General features: G+C 35.2%; 1 protein-coding gene across 1 annotated transcript in view; it reads left to right on the forward strand.

The window, feature by feature from the left end:
• Window positions 1–21,529, forward strand: part of C16H18orf63 (chromosome 16 C18orf63 homolog) — a 55,979-nt gene that overhangs the window by 1,509 nt on the left and 32,941 nt on the right. Inside the window, exons 2-10 of the mRNA XM_045527634.1 lie at window positions 369–447; window positions 2,895–2,951; window positions 7,398–7,509; window positions 8,781–8,822; window positions 10,458–10,534; window positions 15,020–15,129; window positions 18,022–18,118; window positions 18,230–18,315; window positions 19,530–19,713. Of these exons, the coding sequence (XP_045383590.1) occupies window positions 369–447; window positions 2,895–2,951; window positions 7,398–7,509; window positions 8,781–8,822; window positions 10,458–10,534; window positions 15,020–15,129; window positions 18,022–18,118; window positions 18,230–18,315; window positions 19,530–19,713 (844 nt within the window). The remainder of the gene's footprint in view (window positions 1–368; window positions 448–2,894; window positions 2,952–7,397; window positions 7,510–8,780; window positions 8,823–10,457; window positions 10,535–15,019; window positions 15,130–18,021; window positions 18,119–18,229; window positions 18,316–19,529; window positions 19,714–21,529) is intronic.

Genomic DNA, 21,529 nt, shown 5'->3' on the forward strand with positions numbered 1-21,529 from the left:
TGAAAGGAACAGGAATTAAAAGAGATGGATTCCTCACTGTGCTTAGACTTCTTCAAGTCTACATTTAGGACAGAAATGGAGCTTTGGAAAATGAATTTAGTCTCACAGAAGAAAGAGTTTGGGAAACTCAGGTACAGGGACAAATTATCATATTAGTATCAGTATCTAAAACTTCAGAATCCTCTTAATTCAAGTGTTGGCTGAGTACCTGCGATGTTCAAGGTACCATGCTAAGTGTGAGGAGATAGAAGTCTGTAACACAATCGTTGTCTATAAAAACTTAAAATTTTAAGCAAATTTTTAAAATGTTCCAGTAAAGTCAAAACACGGTGGGCAGGTCTACTATGTAATATATTTCATCTCCACAGGGAATTGCTGTTTTTGCATCAAGATGTTCTTACATCACCTGTGCCTGGAATATTAAACCAAATTTGGGTAGTGATGGCGGTTAGTATTTTAATGTTTTACGAAATATTAGTACTAATTATTGGGAGCAATATTGATAAAAATAAAAAATTCAGATATTGAAGCTAAAATTGAAGATGGTTTATGAGGATGTATCGCACTGTGTTATAGTTTGATTGAACTATTAACAGAATAACTTTGATATGCCTGATGTTTAAAATCCATTAGTTTTCTCTGTCATAATGCTAAGATAAAGACTATTAAAGAATAAAATGTGTTACAGTATAGTTTTTTAAGATGGCATGGGCTTAATACCTTTTATCATATTTTATTCTTTAGAATAAAAGGAAGAAGTTTCTCATTTCAACAAATCTCCAACTGTTTTTTAATTTTTTTCTTTTTTAACTAGTCCTGTGTCAGATTAATCTCCAACTGTTTTTAAGGAACTTAGATCAATGTTTCTTTTAATTTGGAAATTTTACTAAAAAATCTTCCTATACTTAGTAAAATGAGTATTAGAGACATATTTCCCAGTGCTATATGTAACTGGGAATTATAATGAAATTTCAGAAACCTTTATAAAAATCATATTATCCTAAGATTTTTATCAAAAATCTTTCTGAAAATTCTGTTTTTCAGAGATTTTAATTCCCCCAAATTCAGTGAAATCATCATTTTTTAACAATGCTGATAAATCATCCAAAGCCTTTAGTTCTTTTATTTTTCTTCTAGGTCTTGGTTATATGTCCATCTTATATCTTCTTATCCTCAATATAGTTTTTAAAAAAGACAAGCTGTTAGTGAACAAGTAGACTAGTATCTCTTTTTTTTTTTTTTTTTTTTTTGAGACAGAGTGTCACTCTGTTGCCCGGGCTAGAGTGAGTGCCGTGGCGTCAGCCTAGCTCACAGCAACCTCAAACTCCTGGGCTTAAGCGATCCTACTGCCTCAGCCTCCCGAGTTGCTGGGACTACAGGCATGTGCCACCATGCCCGGCTAATTTTTTTTTCTATATATATATTTTTAGCTGTCCATATAGTTTCTTTCTATTTTTTAGTAGAGACGAGGTCTCGTTCTTGCTCAGGCTGGTCTCGAACTCCTGAGCTCACACAATCCGCCCGCCTCGGCCTCCCAAGTGCTAGGATTACAGGCTTGAGCCACCGCGCCCGGCCTTAGTATCTCTTATTTGTATCCTTTTCTACCCGAAAATCTGTATGGCACAAGGATATTATTTTAGAGTTCTAGTAGATTATTCTAATTTTGGCAAGAATAATTAGAGGAAAGTAGCCATCTATTTTTTAAATATATGTTTTGTTTTCTTACAAAGGTATTCTGTAAAAAAAATATTTTACAAAAACATTTAAGTAGAAAATGGGATTATTATACATATTATTTTGAAACTTGCTTTTTATTCTTTAACAGTCTCCTCTGGATATATTTCCATGTTAGTCATGCATCCTCATTTTTTAAGGCTGTGAAATATTTAATTGTATGGGTATATAGTACTGTAATACTTCATAATGCAAAACTGAGTTTCTAGTTTTATACTGTTACAGTGTTTCAGAAAGCATCATTGAAATTGTATCATTTTTATTTGATAGTTTCTGTGGGTTAAATTTTTAGAAGTGGTTTGCAACTATAATCTGGATGTTAAACTATAATCTGGGTACTGCTAAATTGGTCTCTGAAAAGCTTATGCTGGATTACATTTTAACAAACAGTGCCCTGGGAATGGTGGCTCACAACTGTAATCTCAGCGCTTTGGGAGGCCAGGGCAGGAGGATCACTTGAGTCTGAGACCAGCCTAGGCAACACAGTGAGATACCACCTCTATAAAAATAAAAAACAAAAAAATTAGTCAGGTGTGGTGGTGCACCTGTAGTCCCAGCTACTGGGGAGGCTGAGGCTAGAGGATTGCTTGAACCTAGGAGTTTGAGCTATGATCATGCCACTTCACTCCAGCCTGGGCAAGATCCTGACTCTTAAAAAAAAAATAAATAATGTATGAGAGAACCTGTTTTTCCATACCCTCACAAACGCTGTAGATAATAGCAGCCCTTAAATGTTTGTTAATCTGTTACGTTAAAAATATTTTCCTTTAATTTGTATTTCTTTCATTAGTGAGTTGTGGCACTTAGGCCTTTTGAATGTGATCTTCTATTTGTGTCCATTTTTCTTTTTCATGTCTAAAAATTTATTGTATACTAAGGAAGATACTAAATACTAAGTATATGAAATTTATTGGACTTTGACTTTGTATGGCTTCTGGGGTCATATCACTCCCAGAAAGGCTTTCCATGCTTTGAGAATGTGCCCACAGATTCTAGTTCAGGGAGGGCATGATTATCACCTCCCCAAAGCATAGAAGCTGATAGAATGATGGCCTTATTCTGTGCCCTCTGTTGCATAATGTGTAAAATCTTCATGTATTGCATTATTTAATTATATATTTATGTTAAGTCCTTTCTATAAATGTGGATTTTTGTTATAGATACCATTTTATAAAACTGGAAAACTTAATGCCTATATTGAAAAATATGGAGCTAAGGTAAGTTTTAAAAATGATAATTCCAGATGTTTATATTGATTATGTGTTCCACTTCTTTAGTCAGTAAATGAAAATTGGAGTATCTTTCTCATAAATCATTGCTATGCTTGTGAAAGAACCCAACAGTTTTTTCCAAAAAATTATTTTGTGCACATTTAGTATAGAAAGAGGGGAAGAGGCTTATTTTTTATTGGATACTTTATTGCAGCCATTTATGTGGCATAATCTCATTTACCATATGTTTTATCTTAAAAGAAGTAAATCTCCCTATTTTCGCATATGGAGAAAATGAAACCCAACAGGGTGAAATTATTCTCCACAATCGTAGAGCTAACATGTGAAGGAAAAAAAATTATAGATTGCATAATGGCGATGAGCTTCTGGATTTTTGCAAGGAAAAAGATGAATACATGGGGTTGAGTACCACTCTGTGTCTCAGTAAATCAAGTCATGGAGCTTTGATTAGAGCTCACTTCGTGCCTTTGCACGTAACCCTGAGGCACTCACTGTTATTCTAATAGCCTGTCCAGCCATAACTGCTGGCCTCTGTTCCTAGATCTATTGGAGTTCAGGATAATGAGGTTTCTAGTCATCTCTAAAATGAGATGCTGCCTTTAGATTCTAGAAGAATAATAAAGTCTCAGAAATGGTGCATTCTATTTACCTTCGAAGTCTGAATAACTTGAAAGCTGGTTTCAGACATCAGTTACAATCTGGGAAAACAGTATTGTTGAGTAGCAATGAGGAAGGATTATGTTTAAATCTTTTTGCTGAGACAAGTCTTTGGTCATCTAAGGATTCTGGTCATCCTGAAAGGCCATTTATGAACTATGAGAATCAGATTTACAGTGTATCATTCACCTAGAATAAAGACCTAGGTCTTTAAGCAATCCCTACAAAATTCTATTGTTTATTATGGAAACTATGTTGTGGTTTAATGAAGACCCCTTAGCTTCTGGAGAATTTAATCTTCTTATTAATATACTGATTTAAAAATTCTATTGCTGTAGAATCTGTGGGTAAAAATTGGAGGAAGGCCATGACAAATGTTATTATACAAAAAGAATACATACAGTATGATTTTTAAGATGAATTCTAAAGATCAAAACAATTATATTCTGAATTTCTGTACAGCAGATCCTTGAATAAAGTCATTTTGTTTAACATTGTTTCATTATGATGTTGATGAGGAAAAAGAATCAATTTCCAGCAAGGCCACTGTGTGGGGTTTACATGTTCTCCTTATGTCTACATGGGTTTTCTCCAGATATTCTGGTTTCCTCCCACATCCCAAAGATGTGCACGTTAGGTGAATTGGAAAGTCTAAATTGTCCCAGTCTCAGTGAGGGTAGGTGTGAGTACACCCTGAGATGGAATGGCGTCCTATCCAGGATGGGTTCCCACGTTGAGGCCTGAGCTGCTGCGATAGACTCTGGCTGCCTACCACTCAGAACTGGAAGAAGTGAGTTGGAAAATGAATGAATGAATAAATGCATACAAATTATTATAAAATAAAAATTCATAAAGTATACAATGATTATTGTATACTTTAATTATTAGTATATTATCGTATATATAAATGCACCACAATAAATGATGTGGTATGAAAGCACTCAGGGAACCTGCCGAATTTCTGATTACTTGTTTTTTAACTACATGGTGGTAGGAGATGCCCCTGACAATTTTCACTTTGCAAACATTTATTCCTTGATTTAACTCACCACCACTGTGACCACTGTCACTGATTCACCAAAAATTGGGTAAATAATTATTTTGTTTTTATTAATCATTCTTAAATCTATTTTTAGTTCACATTTATTTCAATGTTTTTTTAAAAAGTGTTTTAGGTCTTTATTTTGAAGTTTGGTGATGTTTTTGTGACCAGGACTATGCTATAGGAACTTAAATCTTACTTATATCAATTAGCCTATGGTAAAATTGGTTTTGTTATATGTTGTTCACTTAAAGTCGCAGTTTCCAAAAATCTATTGATGACAGTAAGGACTTACCACATTGATTTAATAAAGCAATATTTATACTAAGCACCATCAATTTATACATACTTTATATGAAAAAATGAAAAATTAGGAAAAATATCACCCACAGTCCTTATATGATAATAAAAATGCTTACTTTCTGCTGTATTTTTTCCATTCTGTTCACACCTTTGACTTAATCAGTGCAAGGTGTCACATTGCCAAAATAATTAAAATCTTTCTGTTTATACTCATCCTTTTCCCATTTATCCCAATTTCTCATGCCTTCTAAGTAAACTTGTTTTGTCCCCTTTACCAGACTTCCAGATCCTGAGTTCTTTGCTATTCATGAACTTTCTTCCAAGCTCACTTACATTTTCCTATCGTTATTGAGCCTTTATGGTTATGCTCAATTTTTCTTTATATAAATAATTTTCACATAATAGTAATCATAGTCAGCAGATATTTTTTGAACACCTATAATATGCCAAGCACTCTACTTATTTCTGGGGGTAAAGCTGTGAACTAGATAAAGTCTCTGCCCCCAGGAATTTTATAGCAGGAAAAAAATCCCTACATTTTCAAGTTTTTGAAAGAGTTTGTGTGGAATTTTTGTTATTTTTTCAATAAATGTTTGGTAAAATTCACCAATAATGCTATCTGGGAAGGGTTTTAACTATATTTTTAATTTCTTTAATAGATAATAGAGCTATTCAAGTTACCTGTTTCAAGGAATATATCCATTTGATCTCAACTGTCAAATTATTTGCATAAAGTTGCTTATAATATTCCCTTATTTTCCTTTGAGGTAGAATCTGTCATGATTTAGTGATGTCATCTCTTTCATTCCTGATATTGGTAATGTGTGTTGTCTTCTCTTTCTTCCTCTTCGTCGTATCTTCCTCCTCCTCCTCTGAGGGGCAATAGTTTTTCCTACAATGGGAGTCACCCAAATAGAGAAGGTGGTAGAGAATTTGTCACTGACTTTAGCTAAAGTGATAAGTGGCACCATTGTTGCCCTGCAGGGTGTTCGGGTCACCCATCAGTATGGTTATGGATGATAGAATTGCCCCAGACTTCCTCCTTGCATGGCTGTTTGTGCTGATATATCCTGCTGTATGTAGATTAATTCCTCAGGCCAAGGAGAAAGTCAATACAGAAATTAAGGAGAAAGCAACCTGGCTTTCTAAGGAAGACCCTGAGTTTATGAAATTTGTTCAGCTGCTTGGGTCTGGGCCTCTTGGGCCATGTTTGGGGTCAACATTGCAGGTTTACCTCATCCTGCTGCTTGAAGTCCTAATGATAGTAGCCTTAATTAGATTCCAAAAAGACAAATTAAACAGATTAGCGCCATCCCTTGCCAACAGATTATTCAATTGTTATCCTGGCAACGTTCACCAGAAGCCAAAGTAGTGTAGAAATGAGGGGTGGATAATATTGAGAGACAATGCTCCTTGGCTCTCTCACTTTTCTGCATGTTTTTCTCACAGAGGCAATGGCAGCTTTTTGTTGTTGTTGTTGTTCCTGGACTATATTTTCAAAAATGTTTTTATAGCAAACAGCCTTGGGCTTTTCCCCAGCCTTGGGCAGTTTCCTTACGTGCATGTGCTAATCTGTACTCAGCTGAATACTCAAGAGGGACCCTCTGCTAATCTCCAGAGTTTGCTATCTATGCAGCTCTCTTCTCTCCGGTACTTTGCCCCTGAAAACTAGCTGCCTTGGCCTCCCTGGACTCCCAGCTCTGTCTTCTCAATTCTGGGAGATAAGCAGACTCTTCCTAGTTACCCCCGTCCTGCACTGCAGCCTGAAAATCCTCTGTAATCAAGAAGCTGGGGAAATCCTAAGGCTCATCTTGTTGGTTTCCTGTCTCTTGGGGACCACTGTTCTTTGTTGTGTGATGTCCAATATCTTGTGAACCATCGTTTCATATAAATTCATATAACCAGTTTCTTAGACATTTTAAGTGGGAGAATGAATCTGGTTCCTATTAATGGTCAGAAGTGAAAGTCTTAATTTTTAAAATTAATTCTGTACAAATAGCGATACTGTTGGTTGCATGTGTGCCTATGTAAGTATTTAGTTGTTTTGTGATGTTGAACTAGACTGAACCATATTGAGAAATGTCACAAGATCTGTCTGTTCTGCGTTCCTCTGTATGGAGCAGAGCACAAAGTAAAGTTGAAGGTTCTTAACACAGGAGCTCTCAAAGATGAGGCTTATTGGGCCAGGATAAGCAGGTAGAATTTGGGCATAATAGCTTGACAGTAGTAGTGGTTTTGAAATGGATATCTTTCAACACTTCTTTACCTTTAAACTCATATAGGGCTAGCTATAGCAAAACCTAGAATTTTTAACCAGAGTAGCCCATTATGTTGGGTAGTGATGTAAACATCTAATCATTTCTTTTGAGTTTATAAGGACATAGAAATTGCTCTAAATTTGCCAATATTTTGTTCTTTAATATTTTTAGATGGAGGCTCCACAAAGAGTAATTCCACTAATTCTTCAAAACTGCCTTTCATATTCATTAATGGCTAGACTTGCTCCGGCCTGGAATAGAACTGGCCATGTCTTGGTACAAGGTAACTTTATCTCATTCAGTCATTGAGGTTTTCTGAATTAGGTTACTTCTATTATGTGCATCTGTTTTGAATTTCAAGATAATGTCAATTTTAGGGAATAATTCATTTTTATTTCAAAATACTAAGGGGGTGCAAATGTTTTTCGTTACATGGATTGGTTTTGTAATGCTTGAGTCACAGCTATAAGTGTGCCCATCACTCAAATAGGGTTCACTGTACCCGTTAGGTAGGTTTTCACCTATCCCATCCTCCTCCCTCATCCCTGCTTGATTTCCACTGAGTTTTACTTCCTCTGTGCACATGTGTGCTCATTGTTCAGTTCTAATTTAATAGTGAGTACATGTGGTATTTGTTTTTCCATTCTTTAGATATTTTGCGTAGGAGAATGGTCTCCAGTTCCATCCAAATTGTTGCAAAAGACATTAATTCATCTGTTTTATGGATGAGTAGTACTCCATGGTGTGTGTATACATATACACAGACACACACACATCACATTTTGTTAATCCACTCATGAGTTGGTGAGCACTTGGGTTGATTCCACATCTTTGCAATTGTGAATTGTGCTGCAATAAACATTTGAGTGCAGGCATCTTTTTGATAAAATGACTTCTTTTCCTTTGGATAAACACCCAGTAGTGGGATTGCGAGATCGAATGGTAGGTCAACTTTTAGTTCTCTGAGGGAATAATTCTTAAAACTGACCCAACTAAGCATTCTCAAACAAGCCTATAACAATATAAATGTCATCTCTTTACTTTGGATTATATACAGAGGCCTGCTGATGTTTCTTTAAAAAAATTTTTTTATTATACAATACTTGATGCTTGGAAGGGAATAAATATAAGTTATGAGGCAGTGTGATAAAATGAACACGAATTGCCAATACTGTTGGAACCAAAAAACTATCCTGAATTTTTGTTGAGGTCTGTTTTCTAAGTATTTTATAGCAGGAGATAAATATTTAAGGAAGAATATAAGTATTTCTCTCATCCAAGTACTAACCAAGCCAAACTCTGCTTAGCTTCCAAGTCCAGATGAGATCGGGCGCATTCAAGGTAGTATGGCCACAGTCAAATTGGGTATTTCTGTCCTTTAACTGAAGAGATACTTTTTGAATGATTATATTTTTTCTCTGAACCGTCATCAGATATTCCTTTGCATTTCAAAGTATTTTTATTAGCTTTGATAATTTCACATCAAGCATAGTTGTATTTATCAAGCATGATTATGAGTTATAATAATACAGCATATTCTGCAAATTTTTTAAGGAAGAGATTTTCTTTCTCAGATGGGAAAGCAAAGTGCTGTTGGTAAGTACAAATGCTTACATCAATATGTATGACATTAATGTAATTAACATTGAAAACAATGTTATAGATCATTAGGTTGTTACAATCTTTTGATGGTTTGGTTATATCAGAGTTTAATCAGATATTGTAATCAGAATTTCACCTGGGAAATCACTTCTGGTTCAAAATACATATTCTACTTATATGAGAAAAATGTACTAATCATAATTGGAAAAAGTTATATTTTATTTTCTCTACTTAAAGAAAATTATAAGTGTGAAGGAGTTTAATTCTGTAGGCACTGCATAGTTTCCAGAATCATATCATCAAAAATTTTTTAGTGCTGATGTAAGTCAAAACTTTATTTCTTATAAGAAGAATATGGTTGTTTTTCTCCTTTAAAAAAAGAAGGTTATCTAAAGAGAGACAGATGATCCAGAGTATATAGTTTACTGTATGGCCTAATCTGATTCTTTCATCAGTTTGCATGGTTGTATGTCAGGTAGATAGTTTCCTAAACAGTAGTCCAGAGAGAGTAAATAGGTGGGAATCCTGAGCCCACAGCAGATATTATTAATCAATCATGGTAGCTCTTCCTGTCGTTTGGGCATAGCTTTAAAATTCTGACCTGTAATCTACAACTATTTGATCTGAGTTGGCATTCCAGCTAAAGCTTTTTTATACTAGTTTTACATTTAAGGTGGGCAGTGACAGTCACTGTGCTCTAACTCTGTATGAATGGGTTCATTATCTAAATCTAGTTTCACCCCGTATCCTATCATGAGACTACAACTCTAGAGCTCAAAGTTAACAGGTCAGGAGAACAAAATTCCTTACTCCTGTATTAGGATTTTTTTTCACTCTTACTGAAATGCAGTATACTACAGCATAACTCACAAATTGTAAGTGTATAGCTCATTTAATTTTAACAAGATATCAGGAGAACAAAATTCCTTACTCCTGTATTAGGATTTTTTTTTCACTCTTACTGAAATGCAATATACTACAGCATAACTCACAAATTGTAAGTGTATAGCTCATTTAATTTTAACAAAATAAACATATCATTGTAACCAGTTCTCTGATCAAGAAACATTACCAAGCTCCTCTTGCTGTTTTCAGGTACTACCCCTTCCCAAGGTCACTACTGTCCTGGCTTGTCAGTAGTAGTTCTCTTTATGAAAAAGCAAGGTAGAGTCTTCAAGGCTCTAGGAGACCTGGAATATATCTGCCAATATATTTGAGAATATTTTTTAGTAAAAGACTATTCATGTCAGAAACATGGTGTGGTTCCTGTTTAGATTTCAGAAGGGGACAGTCTCCATATTTTTATATATAATATTAATAGATGTACATGTATAGGTATGTTTAGGTTTTACTCTTAACTGCAGATGTCTCATTTTTCTCATTGTAACCTTGCCCTGTGACTACTTTCCTCCCCATATCTTCATGCAGTTTTATATATTTGTCTTCTTTTAGATGTCTCATCTGTAGACCATCAAATATTAAATGGTGATTATTTGAATTTTATCATGTGTGGAAAAAAATCTTTTCTTAGTTTTTGACTTAAAGGGGTTTTTTTGCTACTAAAATATTTAATTTGATAGGATGGAATAATAATGCCACATAGGTCACAGGTAAATATTTTATTTTCAGTATTAAACATCAATGTAACGGAAACTCAAGTTTGTCTAAGTATAGAAGCTTGCACAGTCCGACTGCCACCACCTGAGGTACCACATGTTTTTATTTCTGTAATTTACTATATACTTTTAATGTTTATTATTATTACTAATGTACTATTAGGTTTTAATTTTTAACATAAAAGGTGATAGGAAGGTTTTTATTATCAAAATCCATATTATTAAATGCTTGACCTGTTTAAATTCTAAATTTGCTTCCCCCAAAGAAAATATTCTGTCTATTTAACACAGGTCTTTCTCATATTTTTCCCTTGTTCACAAATCTGTGTAGGTGGCGTCCAAGACTCTCCACAGCCTTACCCAGTCTCAGCCTTTTATTTTACCCCCAAATGTTTAAAGCACTGTTTTGGCTTGTAGTAAATGTAATCTTCATCCCCTGTTCTTGGCATTCTGATAGCATATTTTTGCATCTATTTTTATACATAACACTTTGTCTTAGTAAAAGGATGTCTTTTATTTTGCAAATCCCCATAGCACCTATCATAGAGCCTTACACATTAGTGGCCACTCAGTAAATGTTATTTTCTTTCCTTTAGGCTAGTGGTTCTCAGTGGAAGGGGTTGGAGGAAGAAATGAATGATTTTATTCTCCATGAGACATTTGGCAATGTCTGGAGGCAATTTTGGTTAACACGATGGGGGGAGGATGGTGTTGCACTGGCTTCTAGTGGGGAGAAGCCAGGGATACTGCTAAATATCCCACTGTACCGAGGACAGCAACCTCACCCCCACCCCAACAAAGAATTATCTGGCCCAAAGTGTCAGTAAGCACTAAGGTAGAGAAACCCCAGGCATAGGACAGGTAACTCTTCCTTTGTTTAGAATGCCCCTCTGATTGGCTGTGCATGCCCTGCTTATCCTTTAAAGGCCAGCTCAAATGCTACTCATCCATTTATTTCTCTTTAATTTTGTGATTACCTGTTATATTGAGGCAATGGTCAAGTTAAAGATGGATAGGGTCTACTTTCCTGTCCTTAAGAATCATTAAGCCAGTAAGGCAGCTGACCTGCATATAAATAATTGGAATGGGTGACATGGCATATATGAGGCCTGTCCAGAAAGTATACAGCCATATAACTGTACTTGTTATATTAACAGAATACTTTCCAGGCAGCGCTCGTGTATCTCAGACTGATGAGGAACTTTCCCAAGGCTCTAAACCCTATGTGATCTCCCACCCTCATTTAAACCCTCATACTATTCTGTGCCATACTATCTTAGCCTGTTTTCTGTCACTTACAACAGAATACCTAAAACTGGGTAATTTATAAAGAAAAGGAATTTATTTCCTACACTTCTGGAAGCTAAGAAGTCTATGGTTGAGGAACCATACATGGTGCGGGTCTTCCTGCTGGTGGGGACTCTACGCAGAGTCCCAAGCTGGTGCAGGCATCACATGGTTAGGGTGCTAAGCATAGTAGCTTAGGTCCCTCTTCTGTTTCTTGTAAAGCCACCCATCCCACTCCCATGATAACCCATTAATCCACTAATCCATGAATGGAATAGATTAATCCATTCATGAGGGTTCTACCCTCCTGAATGAATTCTTGTTTTTGTGTTTTTTGAGACAGAGTCTTGCTCTGTTGCCTGGGCTAGAGTGCCATGGCGTCAGCCTAGCTTACAGCAACCTCAAACTTCTGGGCTCAAGTGATCCTCCTGCCTCAGCCTCCCGAGTAGCTGGGACTGCAGGTGTGCACCACCACGTCCAGCTAAATTTTCCTATTTCACTCTTGCTCAGGCTGGTCTCAAACTCCTGAGTTCAAGCAATCCTCTCCCACCTTGGCCTGCTGGCCCTGAATGAATTCTGAAAGGCCCCACCTCTCAATACTATCACATTGGGGATTAAACTTCAGCATGAGTTTTGGAAGTGACAAATATTCAAATCACAACATATACTCATATACTTTCTTGTATTTTTAGATTATATTCATTTTATACCTCCAATTTCCTTTATAATAAGCATCATGAGAACTAATATTGTGTTTTACCTTTGAATTTTCTGCAGATGATACTTCTGTATTCTGCACTTGAGTTTGAACCAATTTGGAGATTGTCACATGGGAGTGAGCATAGAGATCAGAATACCACCTTTATTACTAGAGGGAGAGTATAATTTATCATAAAAAATGGGACACTTCCGAGAGTGAAAGGGACACTAACCTGATGAGCTCCTGGCCCAGCATGCCTGAACTCGGATAAATGGTCCTACTGTTTATTATTGGAAAGGAAAAACAGCTATTGGAGAACGTGGTTTATCTGAATCCTAGAATTAGGCAGATTTACCTACCCACTTATGGCAGTAGTGGAAAACCACAGGCCTCCCTCGGAAGATTAGGTGCTGTTCCTAACATGACAGAATGCAGGACCAGCTCCCAAGGAAGAGGGAGGAGTTGGACCAAACATGGTGCTTATTTATCCTAGTTGGGATGCACATACCAAATGGGCTTTCAGAGAGGCTCATGGAGATCTGCATGCATAGTAAGACTCAGGTCGTATAACTCCCAGCTGTCCAATCAGAGTGGTCCCATGATGATGTCTGAACCACAGGAGGTCCCATTCCAGACACTATACAACAAGACCCAGACCATAACCAAGCTCTCTCTTTTTGCTATGACAAGGGGTCCGGTCATCATCTGTGGCACAGGTCTCGTGCTCTGTAAACCTATATGTTGTTCTTGCTCTATAAGCCTATCTTGCTCCCTGTCAATAAATTTCACCCAATACTTGCCTCACTTTGGTGTGTCTGGTCATTCTTTGGCCATGAGCATACCAAGAACCGAAAACACAGAACGAGATTGCCAAACCTGACAGACGAGAGTTCTCTTTTTAAAACATAGGTTCCCAATCTACGTATCTCTAGTATCTCAACATTGCCTATGGAAAATTAAGTCCAAATTATTTAGATTGGCATTATGAGGAGGAAGTAATATTTATTGGTTACCTGCTTTTCAATATGGTTTTGGCCACATAAGGACACTTTATAAATATTTGCTAAGTAAATAAATACAAACGGCTAGCAGTCTCTTGGGGTATGTGGTAAACAGTTGGGTAGTTTGCCAGCCTTTAGAATAATCTGTGTTGAGAAAGACCAGTATAGACAAATAGCGCTAGTACCATAGAGATCCCTGCACCAATTGGTTTGAGTCTCCGAATGGTGTAGAAAATACCTAGAAAGATATAAACTCAAGCTATGTAAATAGGTGTATGTTAGAACCCATAAACTGCAAACATTTGAACCTAATACTTACCTCCTTTGAATTCAATTATAGGTTCTATTTTCCCTCAGTTTATTCCTTTGCAGCCAGTCTTTCCTGACATTCATAGCCATCCCTGCCCTAACCATCTTTTTAATACACGGTTTAGGCAACTGATCTCTTAAGCACAGTATGTTACAGTCCAAGATTTATCTCTTTTGCACAGGAAAATATGTCCTTACTCATTCTGAGAATCCTTGCTCTCTTACAGCATTACCAGCACAACTTATCTCTTTTTTCTGCATTCGTGTTTTTCTGCTCCTCCCTGCTCCCCCATTTCCGTTAGTCTTACCAAATGCCATGGGAATTCAGAGAAGGATCAGTCACTGGATATGGAGGAGATGGTTCTAGATCCACGTCTGTAGGGCCCCTTCTTGGTAGGAGTCAAATAAATAAGAGTGAGGGAAGTGCTTTAAGCAAGTATATCATTAAAATGACTTGTCCAGGTAATAAAAAGTTGGTCGGTTTAGTTGGAGTTCTTGAAAATTGTAGGCAATGAGGCTAGGACATTGTTGCCCAAAAGATGCCATGGTGATAGATTAAAACAGAGGTGAGAGATCGTGAACCATTCTTTGTAATCTTAATATAGTATCTTTTTACCCATTAATGCTTTATTTTTCACCTCCCTCGGGGTCTATCTTTGAATAACTGTAAGAAAATGCCTCCCAGTGGGACTTTTCAGAGTAAGAGAACTATAATTAACAAACTCTTGTTGGCTAAGTACAAACTTAAATACCGTTTAGGTAGGGAACCTGAGGAACAGGAAAGAAATGTTCTAGGAGAGAGAGGGAGGGGATATAAAAGGAGAATGGAGTTGTTGACCCTCCCCTCCAAAAGACCAGAAAGAAATATAACTCCCTTACTTGTCCTCCATTAATAAAAAGAAAAAAAAGGTCAAAAAATTGAGGTAAGAAGTTATTCTTGTAAAATGTAAATACATGCCTTTGGAAGGGATTCAGCTTCCTACAAATTAACATAATAAAAACCCTGAAAGCCAATTGTATAAGTACAGAATAGAAGTTTTGGTTTGAAGAGTAAGAGGGAAAGCATAAAATACTTAATATAATGTATAGAGGAGACACAAGGTGAGCTGCAACATTGATTATGTTATATAAAGTGGTTATGCATGATTCAATATTACTTAAGTCTTTAAAACTACTTTAAACTGAGAGTGTAACAGATATAAGTATTTTTTTAATGTTTCTTTTTCTTTGACAAATTTTCTGAGGACTTATGCCTTAAAATCTCTTTTCTATTAAAAGCTAAAAGAATTTGATATTTCTCAGAGTATTATAAAGGATTTTCATATTAACAAGAATGCTGTCATTGAGAGACATTCCATTTTAAGCAAGTGGTGCTACGTTTTGCCAAGGTGAGATTTCAATTTGTAGTATCTAGGGTGAGTTCCTCTTATTTTTCTTCCTTAACATGGATATATATTATTAGATTTAGTTTCAAAAACTGCTATTTCTGGATTTCTCATTATTAAGTTGACAGTTATAATAAAATCAGTAATACCTTATAAACCTATACCTAATAATTGTGACTTATTATCATTTCATATAAGCTGAGTTTTAAGTTTATACTATCTTCAGGAAAAAATGATTTGTTTCTAATATAAACAGAACTATTGGAATGGAATTTTAACTTAGGAAAAAGAACTTAGTAGAATGCATGTAATAATTTAATCATTAAAGCAGGGAAGAGATAGATAAGGAACATAGATTTTACTCTAATTCATTCAACTCCTAACAGACTTTTTTCCCTAAAGTCTAATGGTTACAGGCATACCTTTGTATGGCAAAAATTTATTAGTCATTATTTTGTGTTTATAATTGGCACATCGTTGGCAACAATTTAGTTTTTCCTAACAAGTCTAGTTGTTAAGATTTTATACAAATAAAAGCCATGTATGACAAACCCACAGCTAACAGCATACTCATAGTGAAAAGTTGAGCTTTTTCTCTAGGATCAGGAACAAGACAAGAATGCCATTGTCACTACTTCTATTCAAACATAATACTGAAAGTCCAAGCCAGATCAGTTAGACAAGAGAAAGAAATACAAGGCATTCAGATTATAAAGGAGGAAGTTAAATTGTCCCTTTTTGCAGGTGACATGATCTTAGATATAGAAAACCCTAAAGACTTCACCAAAAACTTGTTAGAACTAATAAATTCAGTAAAGTTGTAGCATACAAAATCAACACATAAAAATTGGTAGCATTTCTATACACTGACAACAAACTATCTGAAAAAGAAATCAAGAAAACAATTACATTCATAATAGCTACCAAAAAAACTTAGAAATAAATTTAACCAAAGAGGAGAAAGACCTGTATGCTGAAAAGTATAAAATACTGATGAAAAATTAGAATAAAAGACAAATGAAAGATATACTATGTTCATAGATTGAAAGAATTATTAATAGTATTGTTATTATAAAATGTTCATACTACTCAAATCAATGTACAGATTCAATGCAATTCCAATCAAAATTACAATGACATTTTTCCACAGAACTAGAAAAAACAATCCTAAACTTCACATGGAACTACAAAGACCCCAGATAGCCAAAGCAATCTTGAACAAAAAGAACAATGCTGGAGACATCACACTCCCTGATTTAAAACTGTACTAGAAAGCTATAGTAATCAAAACAGTATAATACTAGCGTAAAAACAGATACATAGACCAATAGAACAGAAAGCTCAAAAATAAATTCATGCATTTATGGTCAGTTGATTTTCAACAAAGATGCCAAGAACACACAATAGGGAAAGGATGATCTCTTCAATACATGGTATTGGGAAAACTGGATATTCACGTGCAGAAAAATGAAATTGGACATTTACCTCACACCATATACAAAAATCAACTTAAGATGGATTAAAGACTTAAGACCTGAAACTGTAAAACAACTAGAAGAATACAGGGGAAAAGCTCAGTGACATTGGTCTGGGCAATGATTTTGGACATGACCCCAAAAGTACAGGCAACAAAAGCAAAAATAGACAAATGGGGTTACATCAGACTAAACTTCTGCACAGCAAAGGAAACAACCAACAGAGTTAAGAGACAACCTACAGAATGACAGAAAATATTTGCAAACCACACATCTGATAAGGGAAATGACTTAATAGCAAGGAAACAAATAACCTGATTAAAAAATAGGCAAAGGACCTGAATAGACATTTCTTAAAAGAAGACATACAAATGGCCAACGGGTATATGACAAATGTTCCACGTCACTGATCAGGGAAATGCAAATTAAAACCACAGTAAGATACCACCTCAAACCTGTTAGAATGGCTGCTATTAAAAAGACAAGACAAAACAAGTGTTGGCAAGGATGTGAAGAAAAGGGAAACCTTGTACACTGTTGGTGAGAATGTAAATTAGTATAGCCATTATGGAAAACAGTATAGAGGTTCCTTAAAAAAATTAAAAATAGAACTACCATATGATCCAGCAATCCTCCTATTGGGCATATATACAAAGGAAATGAAATCAGTATGTTGGAGAGATACCTACACTCCTGTGTTCATAACAGCCAACACAGGGACTCAACCTAAGTGTCCATCAACAGATGAATGGATAAAGAAAATGTGGCATATACGTACAATGGAATAGTAGCTTTAGAAAAGAAGGAAATCTTGTCATTTGCAACAACATAGATGAGTCTTGAGAACATTATATTAAGTGAAATAAGCCAGGCACAGAAAGACAAATACTGTATGATCTTACTTGTATTTGGAATCTAAAAAATTTGAACTCATAGAAGCAGAGAGTAGAATGGTGGTTACCAGGGGCTGGGTAGGTGGGGGTGAGGGAGTGGATTGGGGAGATATTGGTCAAAAGATAGAAAATTAGGTAGAAGGAATGAGATCTGTTGTACAGCGTGGTGACTATAGTTAATAACAATGTATTCTTGAAAATCAATAAAAGTAGATTTTAAGTTTTCTCACTAAAAATATGATAAGCATGTGAGATAATGCATATATTAATTAGTTTGATTTAGCCATTCCACAATGTATACATATTTCAAAATATGTCATACACAATAAGTATATACAATTTTGTCAATTAAAAAACAATTTAGTACAACGTGTGTTTGAAACTAGGAGCAAATAGTTTATTATTTATATATGGCTAGTAAGATAGTTGCTAAATCTTTTGGAACACTTTCTAAATCACATAGTTAACTTATCAAACTGTATTTAAGCATTGGCTCATGATACCGTACCGATTCTCATTTTTCATAGCATGAAAATGGGACAAATTATAAGTATTCTTCATGCCACCCCCCCTGACTGTCCTTTTCAATCATATGAAGATTTCAAGATGCACTGGGATGACCTGGTAAGGAATGGAAATATATATTATGGTAGAGTTATTTGACTTTACTTCTTGTACCTTAACCTAAGTTTAGTTTTCTCTAAGATGTTTTAAATTTTGTGCTTAATTTTTTAGTATGGCTATAAACTTCCAGAAGATTGTGGAAATATTAAAATATACTGCAACATCTATTTCAAAATGATTGGAGAAAAGACCTTCACGTATCCTTTATGCACCAGTTGTAGCAGATGCTGCCTGCCCACCTTATGAACTAGTCTTGCCCCCATCGTCTTGTCATCATTGTTTTCAACCTTCTCTATGTTTAAATGAAGCTACAGTACTTTTTCCTCTACTATAATGCTTAATCTGCACATTTTTTGTTTTGCTTAGAATTTCCTGTTTTTATTTGAAGATGAGCAAGCTTAATAAGGATAGGTGTTTTTTTTTAACATTATTTTAACAATTTAGAGAACAAAAATGTGAGGTAGAAAAAAATGTTTACCTTTCCTAATACAAAGAACCAATCATATGATTCTCCTTAGCTAAGAGCTCCCTCCAGTGGCATTGTGGATATTATTGAAAGAGTTAAAGGAATAAGTTGTTGGACAAAGATTTTTCTTTTTGGGAGATTATCTAATTTTACAAGCAAAGTTTAGAGAATTTGATTTGCACTTAATGGGTCCCATTGATTTATTAAAATATCTTTCTTAATATTTAAAAAAAAATCTACCCACAAAAAGCGCAAGTACTCAGGTGAAACTCTGAAATCTTAATTAGTACTAATTTCACCATTCCTGTCTCTTAGCCTTTGTATTTGGACCTGCTGGAGTTTAAAAATAGAAGAAGGAAGAGCCATAGTGTTCTCTTTCTGCATTCTATTGTTTCCTAATCCAGATATTAATAGTAAAGCTGAGGTTGACATCTATCAGTTATTTCCTTTTGTTAGATGCCAAGATATTATTCCAAATCTTCAGAATAGTTTTCATCAGAAAAAGTATTAATAACTGCTTTTTTTCAAAGGAATGCTTTTGGAGTTGAATACAATCTATATGTGTTATTTTTCTGTACTGAGTTTTACTGGTTTTGGATATGTAATCTGTTCATTTTTTAGTTTAACATTTATTTTTTAATCTGTAAGGGTCATAATATCTTCCTTGTAACTTGTTTTTGAAATGTCTTAGTTGTCCATTTCATTTAGAAGGCCACATAATAAGGATATAATGAATTTTCTTGATTGTGAATGTTAGAAGGAATGAAGATCCCTGTGAAAAAGTATGCTTTTCAGCTTTGGATAGTATCAGATAAACAATATAAAAAATAGTATTTACTTATGTGTGCCTTTTTAACATTGCTATTTTAATGCTTTTAAAAATCCCATATAAATTTCTGTCTCTTATTTACAAAATATTTGACATTGTTCTTTACCATTGTTCAGATACCCTCTCAGCTGCATCAGAAGTCAGCCCATACAGTTCTTTCCAAGGGTAGATTTGGAAGGTGTGTTGAAAAGTTTCCTTTCAGATTTAAAATCTAAACTGCCCCATATATGTGGATTCCCCATAAAGATGACAAATAAGCCGTGCTACTACACACAAGAACTAACTAAACCTCACATACAGGTAAGAGATTTCTTATCCTATCTAGTTCTCCAGGACATACTATCCACCAGTTTTTCTTGAATCTTTTGCCTTCTGGAGTGGAACACCCAATCCATTGTGTAGCAGTTCTTTTCTCTAAATTTAGTGTTTCCCTAATACTGTTTGTTATTATTATTATTTAACTTAGCCATTTATCACTGTTGTTTGTTGTTATTGTATTCAACACAGTATTATAGTAGTAGTAGTTTACTGAAATGTTCATTCACATCAAGGATATAAATGAGTTGGGTTGTTGGAAATTAAAGAGAATTTTGTAAAGAGTATTTATTTGAAAATGCTGTGCTGTCATTATAAGCTCAGTTAGAAGGTGAGATGCCTGCCCCTCACCAAGTCAGGTAAGTGAAGGGCTTCTGTGGAACCACTCAGAACTTCAAGTGTGATGCCTGTAGTATGAGGAAAACAGTGGGCTAGTGTCTGGCTCCTATCTGAACATCATTAGGAAGTTAGTATAACTGGCTGTCTGCTGATGGACAAGTTAAACAAGAAATGGCCATTTGGGGATTGGCCTATACCCCAGAGTTTGTCAGAACAAAGGAGTAGAAGACTTAATGTGAAATCAGATTCAGAATTTTTATTTTTACTGAGGCAGGAAACTTTCAGGGAGAGAGGAGCATTTCCTGCTGGGTTTGTCCCTTCTGCATTTTTAAAATCCATTCTTATGGTGACATATGGCACACATACAGAAAAGTACATATGTGTACAACTTAATGAATGCTTATAAAACACCCATGTAACCATTACCCAGAACAAAAAAAATAGAACATTGCCAGGACTTTAGGAGACTCGGGCCTGCACCTTCCTAGTCATCACTCCTTCCCTCCTCCCAAAAGATAACCACTAGCCTGACCTCTATGGCAATTTTTCCTTGTTTTCTTTGTTTTTGTCAACTAAGTATGTATCCTTAAACACCATATTTTAATTTTGCCTGCTTTGAGCTTTATGTAAAAGAAATTGTAGAGTATGTATTCCTTTGTGTCTGGCTTTTTAGGCTCAGCGTCATGTTTGTGACATTCATCCATGTTGTTCTACTTAGCTATAGTCAGTTCATTTTCATTTTTATGTAATATTTTATTATATGATTATACTACAGTTTATTCAGAATACTATGGATGGATATTTGGATTGTTTATGTTTGGGGGTTATCACTAATAATACTGTAGTGAACATTCTTGTGTGTATCTCCTGGTGCACATGTCCATGAAAGCTCCAGGAGTGGAATTGTTAAGTATATTTCCAACATCAGTAGCTATGCCAAACTATTTGCCTAAGTGGTGGTACCAGTTTGTACTTTCCCTCACCTCCACCCAAGCAGTTTAGGAGAATTTATGTTACTCCACATCCTTGCCCATGTTTGGTATCATCAGTCTGTAATATCAGCCATTCTGGTAGATATATTTAATGAGTATCTTTTCATATGTATATTGGCCATTTGGGTATCTTTTTTAAAGTGCCTCCCTGTCATTGTTCTATGTTATATTTGTTTGTTTGAATTGTAGGTATTCTTAACATATGCCAGGCATAGTTCTTTATTAGTTATATACAATTATCTTCCTCCATTCTGTGATATACCTTCTCACTCTTAATGGTGTCTTGGTGTCTTTTGGCAGAGCCTTAGTTTATAGTCAAAATGATCAGTATTTTTTTTATGTTTGGTGCTTTTTGTGTGCTGTTTAAAAATATTTCTATACACCAAAGTCATGAAGATATTCTCCTGTATTATCATCTAATAAAAGGTTTATTGTTTTCCAGTCACCTTTAGGTCTACAATGCAATTGGA

The sequence above is a fragment of the Lemur catta genome, chromosome 16, assembly GCF_020740605.2.
Source record: "Lemur catta isolate mLemCat1 chromosome 16, mLemCat1.pri, whole genome shotgun sequence".
Lineage (NCBI taxonomy): Eukaryota > Metazoa > Chordata > Mammalia > Primates > Lemuridae > Lemur > Lemur catta.